At 55.0% G+C, this 12,994-nt stretch overlaps 1 protein-coding gene across 1 annotated transcript; it reads right to left on the bottom strand.

Moving 5' to 3' along the window:
- LOC110392625 (oligodendrocyte transcription factor 2) lies at positions 3,158-5,068 on the bottom strand. Its single transcript, XM_021384895.1, has 2 exons — positions 5,034-5,068; positions 3,158-4,789 (listed from the first exon to the last, which is right to left on the bottom strand). The coding sequence occupies exon 2, from the start codon at positions 4,768-4,770 to the stop codon at positions 3,877-3,879; it is 894 nt and encodes a 297-aa protein (XP_021240570.1). The 5' UTR covers positions 4,771-4,789; positions 5,034-5,068; the 3' UTR covers positions 3,158-3,876.

The following is a 12,994-nucleotide window of genomic DNA, read 5'->3' as shown; positions in this document are numbered from 1 at the left end:
CCGATGGTGGAAAAGCTGCTCTCTCCCAGCTTTCATTACCACGCTTTTAAATTGTTTTTAAAAAATTTGGGTCACCTTCACACAACCTTGCATCCCGTGCAAAGTCAGCGTCGCTGGAGCTGGGAGGAGAGAGCCACCAAAGCCGGGCTCCGAGCAGCGCGGCCGCACGTCTGCAGCAATTGTGCCGCTCTTGGCAGTTGCAGGTGACAACCCTACCAAGCGCCCAGGAGCAGATGAGAAGTTTATGGGCTGTTAATAAACTGTAACCAATCGGTGAATGCCGGCGGGTTGTGTTCAAGCTGTTTGGGGCCACAGGTCCTTGGGAGAGCTTGCACTTGCTCTGCCTTTATTTCAGCATAGCAGAAACATTAAAGCATGTGGCAGTCTCTTGATGTTTGTTACAGTGAATAGACATATGTCCCTCACACTAGCATGTAGAATATCTAATTAAGTCACACAATGATAGCTTATACCCAGGGGCAGTTGCAAACAAGACGCTGTCACACTCTTAAGAACACAAACAAAATGAAAATTGCCTCTTTATACATTATAATGAATATGTTTTCAATGCATTAAAAGTTCATTTACTAACAGACTCGGTGTGACCGAGAGGATTTCTGCGAGCATCCTTTCGTTTTTCCGAAGGACCATTTTGCACGGCTGGGATTAGGGGCAGTTTGTTAACCAAGCTGCTAAGTGTTCTTCCCCCATGGACCTGAAAGAAGAAATGAAACCTCAGTGTTGCGCTTACTGCGATGTTCCACGCAAACGTCGCTCCCCAGAGCCCACCTCCATGGGGCTCTCCCTTCTGTAGGACACACGTGCCACGGCTCGGTGTTTGCCTTTCCCCTTCTCCCCTCTGCTTTCCTCGTCTCCCTTATTCTTCACCAGCATTTGGCATTTTTGTGTGCAAGTGAGTGTCCCCCTGGGGATGGTAGGATGTCTCTGGGAGCTGTTTCCCACTGCTGGCTCTGTGGTGCCAGGTGATGCTATGGAAGGACCTGGGTAACTCTGGGGCTCTAAGTCCTGTCCCTGTGCGGGTTTTCCCATCACAGCTCAGATGGGCCATCCTTCCTTCCTTCCCACAGTATCATTTCGCGTGACAGACTCTGAGGTGTCTCCTTTGCACTCTCAGCTCACCTGAGCCATGCAGCAGAGCTGGGTCCTTCCTTGCGAAAGGGGCAGAGGGCGTACGGAGAGAAACTTCATATTGGGAACAGCCTCAGGCCACGCTTAGGGACTTGAAACAAAAAAAACCCACCCAGAATTCTGCCAATTTCCCAGTTCAAGGGATTTTTCAATGTGTCTAAAATTGTGCCACGTTTTGTTGAAGGAAAAAAAAAAGCCAAAAAACAAAAAAGGAACAGTGCTTTTTTTTTCTTTTTCTTTTCTTTTTTTTAAGCAGACAAAGATGTGCATAAATATGTCTTATACATATATGTATATGTCTTCCTGAAAACAGCATTTAACAAATGCATCTGCGGGATTCTCCAACAACCCCGACACCGCGATCAATCTGCAGTCTGGTGATGGTTGGTGACAGTGATTGATTGATTTTTCCTGCTAATAGGATCAACATTGGGAATATATTAAAGTAAAAGGCACACTTCTGACTTGCAGGAAACACCCCGTGTATCGGACCCGGGCCGATTGTGTTGGTTTTGGCAGCGGGGTGCAGTGATTGATGATGGGCAGGGAGCTGAGGTCTGCCCCGAGAGGAGCCCAGCTCCCTGCGTGTGCATGACACTGGGACGGGGACACGCATCAGCAGGGACAAAGGAGCGGGGTGGCCCGTCCCGATAACCTCTTCTAATGCATATGGTGGGATCTGACCTGCCAGTTCAAGGAGAGGAGGCGAAAAGCTGATGGGAAATTGATTCTCAGGAGTTTGTCAAGACATCTCCAACAAGTGAAGATAAATGGCGGAACAAAACTTCTAAAGACAATCCCAAGAATAGGGATGAATGCAAGAAGGGAAGCGCTATTTTGCATTTACATCCATCTTTTAGGGCAAAAGGCTCTGGGGTGAGCGCTGCGCTCTTGCAGCATCCCAACTCGGCGTGCAGCTCGGTGGCACTGCCAGAAGTTGTCGGCCCCTTCCGTACCGCTGCGTGTGGGAGCGGGGCAGAACCCCGCACTGCTGCTGCGGGGGGGGGGGGGGTGCGGACCACGGGGGCACACGGGACATCCATCTATCCCTGTGGAAGTGCAAAAAGCAGCCCCGGCCACCGGGCAGCTAGGAGGCGGTACCCCGGGGCCGTGCCGCCGCCGCAGCTCTTGCTCCTGCTATGTCCCAGCTCTTGTGCTGTGTCCGGCTCCTGACTCGAACACGGGGAGATTGCACGGATGAGGCGTGACGCGTTGTCCCTCACCTCGGGGAAGAGAGGTGCGGAGGTGCGCTGTCTCCTCCGCTCTGCTGCGAACATATGGACCGTGCCCCCCCCCGCCACCGCCGTAACCCGACCCGGCCGTACCCTGCGGGGCCCTTCCCCGTGCGGGGCAGCATATGGGGAAGCGACCGGGGGGGCGCGCCGGAGGCCCGGCACCGCCGCTAATTCTATTTGCAGGTAGCCCCGGGAGGGGCCACCTGTTGGCGGTGGGACTCCGGGGTGGGACAGAGCCCCTGTCGGGGGGCGGGGGGGACGAGAGGGGCGAGAGGGATTTAGCGGCTTCCGGCCGCTGCCGACTGTTGCATCTGTCGGGGCGCTCATTATGGCTTTTAGCGGAGATGAAGAGCGGCTCCTAACGACGCTCCCTCCGAAGCTCACCTGCTCCCGCCGCACGCCGCTAATTGGGCCGGGCGCCGCAGGTAGCGGCTGCGCAGCCCCGGGGCGCGGCCCAGGTGGGGTCCCGTCCCTCGGGGCGCCGGGAGGCGGCCGTGTGCCCACCGCGGGGCCGGCCTTCGTTCGGGAGCAGCGAGAGAACGGCGGACGAGTGGAGGAGTTTCTCGTTCCCTTCCCCCGAAGCGCTTTGAGCTCCCGCCGAGGGCCGGACCCTGTGGGTAGAGCACCCGGATTCGGAGCCCGGGGGCATTCGCTGCTCTTTCCCCACCCGCGTTCCGCGAGGAACGAGTGAGGAAAAATGGTTTCGGCCGCGGAACGATCGCTCCCGTTCCCCCCCGCGCCCCGACCTTAACGAATATCAAATACCACTGATGTAAAATGTTTTTTTTCTTTTTTTATTTAAAATCTCAACAGTGGATCGCTTTTCCTTTCGCAACCAAACAAGTAATAAATATTATTTAGCAACTTTTTTCGTTTTTTTTTTCCTTTTTCTTTTTTACAAAAATAAACGGACGATAAAATCTCTGCAGGGGGCGGCGATAAGAAAAGTGTTACTGCGGGGCCGAGCCCGGGGCTCGGGACTGCGACACGGACACAGAGAGCGTTACGGACTTCCAACGTGGTTAGAGGCGGCGGGGACGCGAAATGTGTTACACGCTTTAAAAAACAGGAGAAATCAAAAAACCGACCCCCACCGAACCCCACCGAACCGGACCGAGGGGAGCGGCGCGGCCGCGGGGCCGTGACACAGCGCAGCGCTCGGACGGGGCTCGGCGCGGGGTCTACGTACAAAGCCCGAAAGACACAAAACCGACGGAGGGAGATCGGAGCGGGGGCGGCGGGGGGGTGGGTGGGGACGGTCCCCCGTGGCCGCGGACGGACAGACGGACGGGCAGACGGACTGCCAAAGCCCTCGGCGTCGGGTTCCTCCGGGCCGCGGCTGCGTTCACCCCTCGGCCCAAGCGAAGGGAGAGACGGCGGCGGCGACGCCGCCGAGAGACGCGCGGACGGCCGCGGGCTGCGGGCGGCTCCTCCCGGCCGGCCCCGCCGTCGGGGCGCTCCGTAGGTGATGGGGCGGCCCGGCGGGTCGGGCTCACTTGGCGTCCGAGGCCAAGCGGGGCAGAGCGGCGCCGCCCATGGCCGAGACGTGGTGGTGCGGGGGGGCCGCCACCTGGCACATGCTGCAGGGGCACGGCATCCCCCCCCAGTGCTGGAAGCCGCCCCCCAGCCCCGGAGCGGCCGCGGCGGCCGAGGGCGACTTGAGGAGGCCGTGCGGGGGGCGGATGGAGCCGACGGCCGAGAGGCCGGAGCCGGGCAGGGAGGCGCTGGAGACGGCGGCGGGGGGCAGGATGGGGTGGTGCGCGGGGTGCGAGGCGGGGTGGCCCGGGTGGGCGGGCAGCGGCGCCGAGTGCGCGCCCATGCCGGCGGGGCAGGCGGCGGGGTGGAAGGCGGCGTGGTGGCCGCCGTAGATCTCGCTGACCAGGCGCTTCATCTCCTCCAGCGAGTTGGTGAGCATCAGGATGTAGTTTCTGGCCAGCAGCAGCGTGGCGATCTTGGAGAGCTTGCGCACCGACGGGCCGTGCGCGTAGGGCATCACCTCCCGCAGCCCGTCCATGGCGATGTTGAGGTCGTGCATCCGCTTGCGCTCGCGGCTGTTGATCTTCAGGCGCAGCTGCTGCAGCTCCGGCTCCGTCATCTGCTTCTTGTCCTTCTTGGAGGAGGCGGACGAAGCCGACGAGGAGGACGACGAGGAGGACTTGAAGCCCAGCTTGTCCACCACCACCACCCCCGCGGCGCTCATGGCGCTGCGCAGCTCGGCGCTCAGCTCCGGCGGCGAATCGCTCTGCGTCGAGCTGGACACGGTGCCGCCCGTGAAGCCCCCGCCGCCTCCTCCTCCGCCGCCGCCTTTATTCCGGCCCGCGAGGAAGAGCTCATCGGGCTCCGGGGAGGACGGGCGGCTGGAGACCAGGCTGGCGTCCGAGTCCATGGCCCGGCGGACGGGCTGCCTGCGGCGGGAGAGAGCCGGGGACGGCCCCAGTCAGCCAGCGGCCGCGGAAAGTTCGCCACGGCCCGTCCCCTCCTGTCTCCTCCCGCCCCGTCCTGTCCCGTCCGGTCCCGTCCCGTCCCGTCCGGTCCCGTCCCGTCCTGTCCCGCCCCTTCGCGTCCCGTCCCGTCTCGTCCCCTCGCCGTCCGCCCCGTCCGGTCCGCCCGCCCCGTGCCTCCCTCCTCTGCGTCCCGTCGGGCTCTCACCGTGCTCGGGGCGGCCGTGGGCAGCGGCGCGCCGTGTCGGGCGAGCAGCGCGCACCTTGCGGCGCTCCGGCGGCGCCTTTATAGCCGCGCCGGGGAGGAACAATGTCACCGGGCGGGAGGGGGCCTGCGCCAATCGGCGGCGGCGGGGGGGGCGGCTGATGTCACCGGGGCCGCTCCGGCTCGATGGGGCGGGCGGGCGGCGGGGAGCCCCGCGGGGGGGGCTGTGAGGGGGGGAGACGGGCTGGGAAGGGACTTTTGTCAGATCCATCGTAACGTGCAACAATGACAGCGCTGGGAACAGCTGTTGGGGAGGGGGGGGGGGCAAACAACCCCCCCCACCTCGCACCGCGCACGTCGCTCCATCCCGGACCCCCTCCCCGCAGCTCCAACCCCGCACCCGCAGCCGCACGCCCCGGGGCCGCTTCCTCCCGCCTGGGCCGCCCCCCCGCGCCCCCCGGCCCTTTGTTGCATTATTTTGACACCCGCGTGTTTCCCAGCTGGCCCGGCCGGCCCCATCCATCCGTTAAAGATGTCTTTAAAACGTTAAGAAGTGAAGCGTGGAAATGTGTTTCCCAACGGTTGCGGGGCTGATCCGTAACGCGTCAATTAGGGAAATCCGCCCGCCGACAGCCGGGCCGCCCCCCGCCGCCCTTCGGCGTGTGCCGCCGCTCTGGGACGCGCCCCGGGCGGAGCACCCGCACCTGCCCGTGGGGACGGGAGGACGTGGAGGTGAGCGGCGGGAGCGGGCGGCGGGGGAGCGCGAAGCCGGCGGCCCCCAGCATAGCCCGGCACCTCCCGTTTGGCTCCGGCCCCGGCCCGTCCCCTCCGTCGGATCTGCGGCGTCTGGCGGCTCAGCGCCGGCTCACGGCCCGGGAAGCCCGAACCCGGCAGCCGGGCCCCCTGGGGCCTCTCTCGGGCTGCCTGCGGAGGAGTGGAGGGGAGCAGCTTCCTCTTTTCGTCTTTCTTTTCGTCTTTTCCTCTTTTCCCTCCTCTTTTTCCCTCTTTTCCTCTTCTTTTCCTCTTTTTCTCCTTTTCCCCCTCTTTTTTCTTCTTTTCCTTTTTCCCTTTCCCTTTTCTTTTCCCTTCCTCTTTCTTTTTTCTTCTTTTTTTCATTTTCTTTCCCCCCCTTTTTCCACTTTTTCCTTTTATTTTTTCCTTTTTCCTTTTTCTTTCCCCCCTTTTCTTTTTTTTCCCATTTTTCCTTTTATTTTTTCTTCTTTTCCTTTTTTATTTTTTCCCCTTTTCCTTTTTTCCTTTTTCATTTTTTCCTTTTTTTTATTTTTCCTTTTCCCTTTTCTTTTTTTCTTTTTTTCCCTTTTTATTTTTTTCCCCTTCTTTTCCTTTTCTCCTTCTTTTATTTCTTCCCCTTCCCATTCCCGTTATCCTCACCCATCCAGAGACTTTAAATCTCTCCCCCTGCCGCCCATTAGGGTCTATATCCCAAACGGGACCCACTGTTTCTCGCATTCCTTTTTTAGTATCTCGTGGGGCTTTTGCGCGGGGTTTGCTCTCCGGCAGAGCGGGGCCCACCCGAGGCGGCCGCAGCCGGAGGCGGTGGGGCCGGGGCTGTTCGGGACGGACAGGGGAAGGGGCTGCAAGAAGGGGCCGATCTCTGCTCTCAGATGCCACACGGAACGCAGCGCTGCTCCCCCGATGCCTATTTATTACTGTGAATACGGGTGTTCTTTCTTTAGTTAGTTAGTTAGTTTGTTTCAAATCGTGGCCGTAGACAACGAAAGCCTGAATGAAAGTAATCAGGGGACGTGATGAAGCGATCGCTTAATAAAAGTCAGCTCGTTGCTTTCCTGTTGGAAATCACCAGGGGTGTCCCCGAGTCGGGGCAACTGCTGCACGTCCCTGAGGTCTCCAAGAAGGAGACCCAAACTCAGCGAGTGGGATAGTTGGCTGTATTCTCTTGGGGTTCTTTTTTCTTTTTTTTCAGTGCCGGGTTTGTTTCTGTTCGCACTCGTTCGATTGACACGTTTCAGCCCCACGTGCTCTGCCAAAACGCAGCATGACTCCCCATTCAGCCAGCGGCTGGAAAAGCTCCCGATCCTTGCAGGAGTCACCGAAGGGAAGGCTCCGAAATACCGGAGCTGGGGTGTGTGACGCTTTCAGGATTAGAAATACGCAGGAAAGAGCCATTGCCTATTCTCAGCTGGCTGGGGAAAAAAAAAAAAAAAAAAAGAAAAAAAAAAAAAAAAAAAAAGAAAAACAACCAACCCAAAAACAAACAAACAAACAAAAACCTCTAACCCTTTATTTATGAAGTTTTGCCACTCTGAGCGGGCTGTCACCCGCAGCACAACAGCAGACGGCTCCGTCTGACTGCAGCCTGGGCTGGGTTCTGTGTGCCTTCATCTCTCAGCTCGGCCGTGCCCCGCTCAGGCGCTGCTATTCATTCAAACGGGACGAGCCCCACTCCACTTTATCGGAGTTATTGGGGACTGGCTTTTTCCGACCTTGACATATTCTCAAAAGAACCTTATTCAGGATCAGCTCTTCAGTGCAGGTGTAACACATGTAAGTATTTTGTCCATCGTTCGTTGCGTTTAGTACAGAACACTGCCTTTTTATTTTTTTTTAACAAGATCCAGTCTGATTTCATTCAGTACATCACTCAAAGAAAGAACTTCAAGAATGCAGTTTGAGATGCATGCCATCATCTTAACAAAAGGCGATTCCTGGAGGTTATGAAGCAGTGTGATAGCTGCTTGGTTTAACAGCTGCTTGGTGTTACCGGCGTGTTCCCTTCTTATCGGCAATGCTGCCTGCTTTTGGCCAAGGGGTGGCAGAAGCACCAGGCAGGAGCGGTGCCAGCTTGGGGCTGAGGTCCTGCTGAGGCCCTTCCAGTGCCGGTACTGAGCAAAGCAGTGTCTCTGCAGCACCTTTTTATGGGCTGGGGAAGCTTTTCCAGCTTAGCCTAGGAGCTCTCTGTTAGAGAGGAGATGTGATGCGAGGGAGAATGTTTGGTTCCACTGGGCTAGATGCTCTTCCTCATGCACAAAACCTACAGAAGTGGGCTGCCACGCAGCGAAATGTCCCCCTGAGTGCATGAGAGGAGCAAATCGAAGCTAAAATTGTCTCTTGAGCTGTCAAGAGCCAAAGAAACAGTGCTCTGTTCTCACCTTCCTTCATCAGCACAACTGGTTGCATCTCCTCAAGGAGCAAGGAGTGAAGCATCCTTTTCTGGACTGGATTTAGTCTAGAAAATCATGTTTTACTCCTTTATTCTTTTTTTTTTTTTTTCCCATGAAACTCCAGCACGATACAGTGCGGACATTTAGTTCTAATCTTGAGTTTCCTGAGCAGCATTCCTGTATGTTTTTTTCCATTTCACTCTTTATCTATATATGGCACTCCTATGCTATCCTTCACGTCTTTTCCATTTTCCACATCTTTGTTTTGACATAGAGCTCCTGATAAATGAAGACATCCTGGCTGAGCTTTAGTGATCAGAAGAGCATTATGCCCCATCCCTGGAGATGCTCAAGGCCGGGTTGGATGGGGCCCTGGGCAGCCTGAGCTGGTGGGGGGCAGCTCTGCCCATGGCAGGGGTTGGGGCTGGGCTTTGATTTTCCTTCCAGTCCAAGCCATTCTGTGATTCTGTGATTCTATGATTCCATGATTCTACGATTCTATGATTGATTCTATGATTCTATGAAAACTTGGGTATGGCTTCCCAAGTGATCTCCCACTGGAATGAAAACTGCCCCCATTCTCCTTTGCCCCATCCCATGTGCAGGAGGAAAATGTTTCAGAAATCCCAGCTGGGATGATGCTAGCAGAGGAATGCACTTGTATCACCAATCCCCAAGAGTTCTATCAGTGGGATCTGGCAATGGAAGAGATCCCCGTCCCAAGGTGTTCACGTTCTGCGGAGCGACCATTTCGATGCGCAGCAAACTTTAGCGCGGCGACAACATCTGTCAGCCTGGGAAGTCCGCACCAGAAACTTGGCAAGATTCCTCCTCCGTTTGTCACGATTTTGGGGGGCCGCAGCCCTCTCGCGTCGCGCTGGGACTCACGCTGACGGAGAAACAGCTGAACTCTGCATTGGGAGGAACGCATCAAAGCCCCGGGATGCGTCCGGCACCGTCCCTGGCAGCCGCGGTGTCAAAGGTTGCTGCGAGCACCTCCCCGGGTGCCCGGTGGCTTTGTGCGAGAGGGCGGCCCCAGCAGATGGCCCGAAAGCGCCCCTCGTCCGGGCAGAGAGCGACGGCAGCGCGGAGCCATAGATGTCTCATTAGTAAACTGGGGGGGGGGGAAGCAAGGATGAGAAAAAAAGATAAAAAGAATATACAAAGCCATTTACATATTTACATTGTTTCTCCCTCATTTTAGATTCTCCTTTAGCTGAAGTGTCAGTGTGCTTGCTTTTCTCCTTCTGTTTGTATGTTTACTTGTGCTAAATAGATTATGGTAATCAGGCACATAAATGCATGCAACTGTTATTATGGCATTTTAATCACAGAGTTTTTTCACTGGAAGCCTTCATTAGAATTCTCATAATCTCACTTGTTAGTGTAACAAACAGCAATAAATGCCAAGGAACTCGGATTAAGTCAGAGACATTCAGACATTAAAGGAGGAATATGGAAATGCTGTGAAATCTCCGCATTATTTATTGAAATGTCACATAAACAGTTCAGGACTTTAAATATCTTACTCATTACAGGGATAGGGCACGCGGCCACCTGAAGATAGCAATTACAGTTTTGTAGGGAGTGCGGCGACCGTATGTCTCTCATAGTTCCTCTCCAACTTTGCTGCAGTCACGGCTTCCCCGGCCGCTTCCTAGTGGACGGTTGGACTCCATGATCTTAGAGGTCTTTTCCAACCTTAGCGGTTCTGTGATTCCTAACTTTGCATTTATGGGTGACCTTCAGCCCTGAGGCACTTAGGTGGGGCAGGGGGATGCTGGGCCTTCTCTGAGGGGATTCCCCTCTGAGCACTGAAATGCCGCTGCGGGACGGGGGTGCTGCTAACATTGTGGGGAACAGAAAATTGCTGCTTTTTGCATGCAAGTCCACCCGACAATTTCATACGGTGCCATATAAAGGCCACCTCCTACTCATGAATATGCACAGAACTCTGCCCTCTTGGGAGCAATGGGCACAGGGCCTGGCCCCATGCCACTGCCGATGTAAAACTCTTGAGCAGCAGAATAATTCAAAGTGTCTTTTTTTACCCTTTTTCCTTTTGTGTTTTTCTCTTTTAAGAAGAAGCAGGAAAACTGAATGCAAAAGGCGAATGCGGTCATATTGGATTTCCCACCGTTGGTGTCATTGTGCAGCTCTTGCACCCATTTGAGATGTATCCTCCCAGATGTGGGCAAATAAGATGCTGAAAAAGAAGAACGGTGTAAGCTGGGAACATGCCTTCAGCATCACTCCCAAAGTTAAACTCTGTGTAGCTGCTGGATAACCCAGCATTTTTAATGCCGACTCAAGTGCACAGAATTCATGTGGGTTATCTAAAGTACAAGTATTTATGCTTTGAATCTGAGGTTTTTGAGGTCTTTTGCTCTCTCCCTGCTAAAATGCAAACCATCCAGAAGGGATTTACTGTTCATAGAAACTGATGTGAAGGTGAGGCCACTTTGTTCCAAACTCCCCCCTTGAAGCCCTGAGGAAATCTCTCTGCAGAGTGATGTGTAGCATCATTTTCATAGAATCATATAATCATTAATGTTGGAAAAGATCTCTAGGATCAACTAGTCCAGCTGCCAGCCTATTCCCCTCATGGCCACTGACCATGTCTCTCAGTGTCACATCCACACGGCTCTTGAACACACGCAGGGATGGTGACTCCATCACCTCTGTGGGCAGCCTATTTTGCAGGATCCAGCTGCTCTCTGGCTCCATTCGATGCTTCAGGAGCCCCTCTGCACCCAGGAGATGAGCCCTCCTGGTTTGCTTTTGATGTTTGCCACACCTTTTTGTAAATGTGACTCTGATTCTGTGCATTTCCCATCACAGGGCTCCACAGACAGTCCCTCCACAAGCCAATGAGCACGGAAAGATATTCCTCACTTGGCAGGGGTTTTATATATTTTCTGGAAGAAAAAAAATAAAGAGGAGAGATTCCTTGCCTCTGGTTTGATCTTTTGCACAGCATGCTGAAGTTATTACCTTAGGCTCTTTGCGCTGCTCCTCCTGCATGAAGCCTCCTGCTGCCAACCCATCAACCCTGTGAGCTGGAGCCTAGCGCACCTCACCTGAGCCACACAGGACAAAGCTTCTGCAGGAGGTGCTGGGGGATCTCCTTGCCAAACCCCAAAGGCTTCCTGCCCTTTTGGGGCTGGCTCAAGTAACAGCATCATCCGATCTGCATGCAAAGAGGCAAGAGCCCATCTAGACAGGACAGGTGCTGACCCGTTCCAATAGACTTGCATCCAGCAAAGTCTCGCTTTCTCAGAAGAAGAAAGACGTAGGAATGTGGTCTTAAGGTCTGCCAGCAAGGGCTTGGGTCATGCTGGTTGCCCCATTCTTCACTGGACGGGCACACGTGGGAGATTCGTTGCCTGGTATGTGCAGCCCCCGAGGTCACTGGGTGGGCAGGGTTGGGGCATGCTCTGCCTCTCCCTTCCTCTTGCTATGTTAGCTGCCAGCTGAACTCTTTCAGGACTTGCAGCTGGGTTGGATATCCTTCTCTGTGAGCTGCCTGGGCTCCTTCCAGGGGAGTGGGGCTGCTCTGCCTCAATGGCTAGTAACACACATCAGTATGAGATGCTGAGCAAAAGGCAGGGTTTTCTGCTGTGTGACAGCCCTGGGTCTGTCTGTCTGCTCCCCTTACTGGAGTTCCCTGGCTCTCCCTGGCCAGGAGGCCTCTTTCTTTTTGCCTCCACTCGTTTTCTTGGGCTTCCTGGGTGGTGGTGGAGTTGTGATGTCTTGAATACCAATAGTGAAGCCGAACATATGTGAACCTTTCCTAATCCTGCTAATCTTCCTTCAAAAACCTTTCTGAAAGTGTAGGCAACATCCAGATTTAAAAAAAAAAAAAAAAAAAAAGCTACTGAGCATTTTAATGACAAATAATCTTTGTAAAGGGGGAGGGGGTTTTTGCCTCAGCTGGAGATGGAGCTTATGAACTACAGCAGGTAGAAATAACTGCTGTATTACCTCATGTAATCTCCACTATTCAGGGTCAGATTAGGCTTGAATGCGAGATGAAATAGACTTCTCTTTTAAACTGGGGACTTTGTCCCCACAACGGCTATTAGGCAGTAATTAGTTGTGACACAGAATTACCAGGCACACAATGGCCACCGGAGCCTTGCAAGTCCTTTGAAATGGGTTGGAGGAGCTGAATAGATGCGACTAGCTATTTTTAAGCTCTGCTCAGATGTAGGTGTCAGTCACTTGGCTCCTTTGCAGCTCTCCTCTCCTGGTTTAAACACTGTGTCTGTCAGACCAAGAGCTGATGGCAGCCAAAATACGAAAGATTTCCACCAGCCATCCTCCAGCGTTAGGCAGGAGAGCTGAGACAGGCAGATCGCAACTGCTCTACAACGCACTGGTGCAGCCTCACCTTGAGTACTGTGTGCGGTTTTGGGTGCACAAAAAGGACATAAAACTGTTAGAGAGTGTCCAAAGGAGGTCTGCAAAGATGGTGAAGGATCTGGAAGGCAAAGTGTATTGAGGAGCGGCTGAACAAACTGGTCCCTTGGTGTGTCCAGCCCAGAGCAGAGGAGCTGAGGGGAGGCCTCATGGCGGCTGCAGCTCCTCACAGGGAGCGGAGGGACAGCGCTGAGCTCTGCTCTCTGTGACAGCGACAGGGCCAGAGGGAACAGCATGGAGCTGCGTCAGGGGAGGGGCAGCTGGGGGTTAGGGAAAGAGTCTGCACCAGAGGGCGGTGGGCATGGGACAGGCTGCCCAGGGCCGTGGACACGGCCCTGAGTGCCGGAGTTCGAGGAGTGTTTGGACAACACTCTGAGACATAGGGTTTGGATTTTTGGG

Source organism: Numida meleagris, chromosome 1, assembly GCF_002078875.1.
Source record: "Numida meleagris isolate 19003 breed g44 Domestic line chromosome 1, NumMel1.0, whole genome shotgun sequence".
Classification (NCBI taxonomy): domain Eukaryota; kingdom Metazoa; phylum Chordata; class Aves; order Galliformes; family Numididae; genus Numida; species Numida meleagris.
This window is presented reverse-complemented; position numbering and strand designations above follow the sequence as displayed.

Excerpts from the sequence above, each read along its gene's own strand:
- LOC110392625 (XM_021384895.1), bottom strand. The coding sequence starts at position 4,770 with ATGGACTCGGACGCCAGCCTGGTCTCCAGCCGCCCGTCCTCCCCGGAG.